The following is a 5,596-nucleotide window of genomic DNA, read 5'->3' as shown; positions in this document are numbered from 1 at the left end:
AATAATACCCAATGGATGAAGAAGAGGTCATTTGGTACATCGTCTCACTCTACAACACTAAATCGATGGTTGGCATAAACAATACAATTCACCTAATATCCGATGCCTTCTGAGCTAAAGCATATGTGAAAAGGTGCTACAGATGCCGATCACTAAGTCATGGGTACCCGACCAAACGATCTAGGACTTTTGTCAATTGTTGTCTTGCTAAGTCATAGATGCCCTTGTTTTGTCATACGGTAAAATAGCAAAGCAATGACAAATTGTAGCTTGAGGAGATCATCTCTGGATATGGAAATGGAAATAAGATAAAGGGGAAATTGTACGTTGTCTAGTACATTGGAATGAGAATGAAGATGAGCTTACTGATGACATATGTATGTGTTTGGAACTGTGGGTGTTTATTCACTAAATGTTTGCACTTGATTTGTTTGCAAAACCGAGAAAAGCAATAATGAACTCGTTTATTGATACCACTAAGTGCCATTAGGCACCACATAAGCAAAACAATGAACAAATGCCTACCCATTGGGGGAAGTGTTAAAATAAAACTTCCCCCCAATGGTAGGTGTGCACGTAAATCAAGGCTTCTTTTGCAAGTCTCTATGCGTGCCGATCGGCATAATGGGGAAAATGCTGAAATGGCTCCTATGTGGCAGTGTTTATTCAATAAACGCCCATGGTTCCAAACACCACCTAAATATGCAAAGTATTCAAAACCATTAGCAGGATGCAAATTGACAAGAAGCTACCTTCTCTTGTTAATCATTCATTTTGGGATTTTTGATCTAATTTGCCATAGCAATCTTAGAACATTGAATGGTTTGAGTTTATGCAATGGAGAGATGCTCTTAGTGCAAAATACAAGGAAGAAGATTTAGCTTTTCCAGGTTGATTGTTGATACACTGAGTCTAAACCACTATATAAGAGGTTACTAGGGAACGAATATCACATATTTGCAAGTGATAGTGTTAGTGACAATGTTCTCTGTGGACAAACCACATGTGTGGTTTTTACAACCGGGGCGAGGAGTAGAGTATCTCTACACCACCGATGAAGGAATAAGGGGCAGGGAATTAGTGTGTGTTTATGGGGGCCCGAAAATGATGAAGGGAAGAATAACAACAGTGTTGGGGGAAAGAGTGGTCGAAAATTGGTGAGATGTATGTTGGAGATAGGTGATAACACTGAGAAAGTACTGTTGTTGTGGATTTAGCGTTCTCATTAGGAAGACAATGAATAGTGACTAAATAAAGGAGGAAAGAATAATGGAGGGTAAATGAAAAAGAAAGAATGGAAAAGAGGATGATAAAATGGAGAGAGAACAAATGGAAGGGAAAAGAGTTCTAGTTGCCGCCACTGTACTTGTATTTGCTATTGAAGATGATGAATAGTAACATCAGTCCATTAGATGTGACCATGGGAACAAACATCGGCACTAGAGAAGGAGGTGGATTCCGAACTTGTTCTGGATTCTTGTACTAGAGATGGAAATGGAAGGAGAGAGATCAGGGGTTGAGGTCAAAGAGGGTCACATGTGAGAGTGAAGATAGGGGGTAGTAAGGGTATTTTAGGAATTTGAAAAAAAATATCAGTCACATGAAGGTGGCATTTGATAAATCTGAAAAGTTAAAAAATATTAAAAGTGTATGAAATATGAAAAGAGGCATAAATGCTTTTCTACTTTTTAGAGGATTTGAATCCATAAGTTTATTTGTGTTGGATCAACACTTTATCATATGAAATTTATTGATTTTACTATTTTACACTTAGAACATACTATTTATAATTAATAATTAATAAAAATATTATTATTACTCACAGAACCACCGTTATTGCATGTTGTAGCGATGGTGACGGTGGTGGGAAGACAGGGAGCGAGAGAGAGAGAGAGAGAGAGAGAGAGAGAGAGAGAGAGAGAAGACAGGGGGAGAGAGAGAGAGAGCTAGCTGCCACTACAACTTGTAGTGGTGCCGGTGGCAGTGGTGGGAAGACAGGGGAGGGAGGGAGAGGGAGAGAGATAACCGGGAAGATAGGGGGAGAGAGAGAACTACCGCTGCAACTTGCAGTGGCCGTGGTGGGAAGATAGGGTGGAAAACATTGAATTTGGAAAGAAATTTGCAAAGGATTCAAAGTCCTTAGGGAAGGACTAATAAAAAAACATTGGAAATGGTGAAAACACAAACCTTTGGACTAAGTGTTGGGTTGTTAGAGTTACTTGGAAAACTTCATCTATAGGGCCCGCTTCCTAACCCAAAACCCAAAAAGGTCAAGGATATCCCCTCCTCTGAGTTCAAAAGCATATGGCTGATCCCATTCCAACAACATTTAAGTTTTTCATGTGGATGTTATGTCGTGAGAAACCATAGACCACTTATTTAGTATATGTTTGGCATCAATGCTGCAGATGCAACATCGTTTTCTGTTTGGAAATGTTGCTGTCAGGTAAGATGTTTCCTGGAGCAACAACAACACTTTCTGTTTGGTACCACTGCTCCATGTCTGTTTTCAGCACTGGTACCCATTATAGGAAGTCCACGTCTTTGCCACATCACGTCCTTGTTGACAGTAATGTGCTGCTATATGAGGAAATGCCAAATTTGGCATTGTTCCAAATCACGCCTTCTCGAATTTTAAAGCATGACTTGGAGCACCATTTTTTATGAAAAAACGATTACAAACAAACAGACATTTCCTGGAGCATTGTTCTTTTCCAATGTGACGCTGATGTGCCACCATTTTCTAGAGCAACGTCATCGATGCCAAATAGACGCTTAGGAAGTGCCAATTCACCAAAGGGGGTGAATTACCAATTAATAGCATTCTGAATTCAGACATTGATATTAACTTAAAGGACTGGCTGAAATGTAAAATTGCAAGCTATAAACATCAAAACATGGCTTTGTTTAGCTACCTTTATTGGCAGATATCGAGGGAAAGGAACAATCAGATTTTCAACGTCAGATTTTGACCCAAAACATTCAGTTCTCATGACTAAAATATTTGTCCAAAACTTCCAACATGCTCAAAACTATGGATCCCCTTGTGAGAATAGGAGCAACAACAAGAACTAGAAAAGATCTGCTAGATGATGAAGAATGGATTAAGTTCAACACCAACTGTGCTACCCAATAAGTGATGGAGGAGGGGGGTGTACTGCGGAATAGGTGGGCAATTAGAGGGGTGGTTACATGACTTACTTTGAACTGCAAATGATTTGGTTGAACTTTGGACTTTCAAACTAGTTAGGACTTGTTTGAGACCTGGAGTGAAGGAGAATTGTCCTGGAATTTGATTCACTTTCTACCATTCATCTACTAAACTTAAACAGGTTGTCTCCATGGAGGCTGAGTGGTCATTAGAGAGAAATTTCTAAAATCATTGACAGGTACTGGTGTGTAAAATTGCATGGCCGCTATAATTTTCTCGCAAATATGAGATGGAGCTCGAATAGGTTGGCTCCATGGAGGCTGAGGCTAATCGATGTGACAATTTTCTCGCAAATCTTGGATAGACCTTGATTCTTTATTGTTTTTGTTTTGTTTTGTAATTTGCTGGAGAATCAAAAGAAAGGAGTCAAATGGCTTGCCGTTTTATATCGGGAATGGTAAACGATTTTACATCGAAGTCTCCAAGATTTCAATATAAGCCTAAAATTGATAGTTGGATTGATTACTCCAAGCTTTCATGTTTGTATGCAAGTTGCCATCAAACATTAGAAAATTTAATAAAATTAAGAATATTTTTTTTCTAAATATTTTAGCAGCCAATAGATAGAGAGGGAGAGGGAGAGGGAGGTAGGTACGGCACCCATTGATTTTGGCGGTGTTTGGAATTGTGGGCAATTTATTAAATAAAAACTGCTGGATAGACGGTCTGTTGCAGCATCTTCTTATTATGTGAATAGTATAGAGATTTTCAAAAGCCGATCTTGATTTATGTGTGTACTTAATTTGGGGGAAATTTCATTTTAAACTACTAGGCACTTATTTACTGTTTTAATTTGCTGATTTGTAAACAAATCAAATACAAACATTTAGCGAATAAACACGGACGCTTCCAAACACATATTTTATTTGACAAATTGCAAATTCATAATTAGCAGATTTTTCAAAATACAGTCCAAAACAAATTCCGTTTATTTCATACACTAACATACATTGCTAACGGAATTATGAAGCAAGACACTAAAATTTGTTCGGACCAGGAAAAGAAGGCCATGTAAGAACAGCAATTGACTGACTGGAAGGGAGAAACTTGAACCACAGCATCACACCACCATATTCGGAAGAAGATTGACTGGAAGGGAGAAACTAAAATTTATTTGGACCAAGAACAATGAGGCCATGCATGTAATAAGAAGAACAGCACTTGAAATCAAACGTAGTTCCTAATAGAAGAACTGTACTCATTGTCATAAAGCTTGGACCACAGCATCACACCACCATAATTGGAAGAAGACCGAATAGAGGGTAGAACTTGAGACACTAGTGTGTCAGGCGGGATGTAGCCACTGAGGGCTGCACTTGAATTGGCAGGCAGCCCCAAGAAGATCTGACTATTTGGAAACGACGAGGTCCATTGGTTCCAAGCGCTTATAAGATTGTCAGCACTTCCGGCATACTGACATGAAGGATTGTTATAGAACTGGACCCAGACGTAATCAAAGAGGCCAGTTTGAATTGCACCATTAAGCGATGCATCTGGGTAGGGGCATTGCGGAGCAGCACTCAAGTAAACATTAGAACCGAATCCATTAAGAGCCTTAGCCAACTCGTCCCAGTGCTGGTTCGTGCCATCCTCGATGTCAAAGTCGATTCCGTCCAGAACAGCGTCCCCTAATGGACGTAAATCTGACTGGCCTCCCAAGAAGTTGTTCCAAAGGTAGTTTGCGACTTGCTGAGCAACATCCGCAGAAGAAAGGGAGTTGCTTCCATAGCTACCTCCAAGGGAAAGAAGCACTTTAATGCTTTGGCTCTGGCAAGCTTTTATATCACTACTCAAACCGGTGCAACCATTTGAGGTTGGGTCACAATGGCCAGCTAAATTGAGCTGTGGAGTCTTGCCATCGCCAAATGCAACTAGAAAGGCAATGTTCACAAACTGATAGTTGCCTGTGGCACATGTATCAGCCAAACTACCTTCTCCTCCGTCTTGGCCCCAATAGACTGCTATTCCTCCTGCTTGTGACCTCACAACCAGGGCAAATAACAGAAGAGAAAGAAGCACAACTACTGGTCTGGCTTCCATGTCTAAGCAATTTTGATGTAATTTTGTTCAGCAGTGGTGACTGATGAGGGAAGGAGCCCGTCTACAACTAACATATTTATAGGCGTGATCCATCAATGCAATAATAGAAGGGTTAAGTACTCTGCAAGCCATTCATCCCGCTGTAGGTTTGTAGGTTAGGGCTAAACAATTCTGATCTGGACTGATCAGTCATTCCCCCGTAATAGAATGACCAACCACGTCACTGGAATAATTGTTGGATGACATGTAACCGCGTATTGAGTTGACTTGACTCTCAGACTTGACATGTTACCACGTTCCTGCCCCATTTGTACCTCGATCACTACCACACGAAACTTAATAAAA

The 5,596-nt window shown here is 40.1% G+C and overlaps 1 protein-coding gene across 1 annotated transcript; it reads right to left on the bottom strand.

Moving 5' to 3' along the window:
* Positions 1-4,053: 4,053 nt before the first annotated feature.
* LOC148843879 (acidic endochitinase-like) lies at positions 4,054-5,305 on the bottom strand. The gene has a single exon (XM_088959129.1). The coding sequence runs from the start codon at positions 5,249-5,251 to the stop codon at positions 4,379-4,381; it is 873 nt and encodes a 290-aa protein (XP_088815255.1). The 5' UTR covers positions 5,252-5,305; the 3' UTR covers positions 4,054-4,378.
* Between the last annotated feature and the right edge of the window lie 291 nt (positions 5,306-5,596).

This window comes from Nelumbo lutea, chromosome 8 (genome assembly GCF_056320005.1).
Source record: "Nelumbo lutea isolate HS-2025 chromosome 8, American lotus-T2T, whole genome shotgun sequence".
Lineage (NCBI taxonomy): Eukaryota > Viridiplantae > Streptophyta > Magnoliopsida > Proteales > Nelumbonaceae > Nelumbo > Nelumbo lutea.
The sequence above is the reverse complement of the archived record's forward strand: the minus strand, read 5'-3'. Positions and strand labels throughout refer to the sequence as shown.

What these genes read in the sequence shown, in the direction of transcription:
- LOC148843879 (XM_088959129.1), bottom strand. Translation starts at nt 5,251, where the DNA reads ATGGAAGCCAGACCAGTAGTTGTGCTTCTTTCTCTTCTGTTATTTGCC.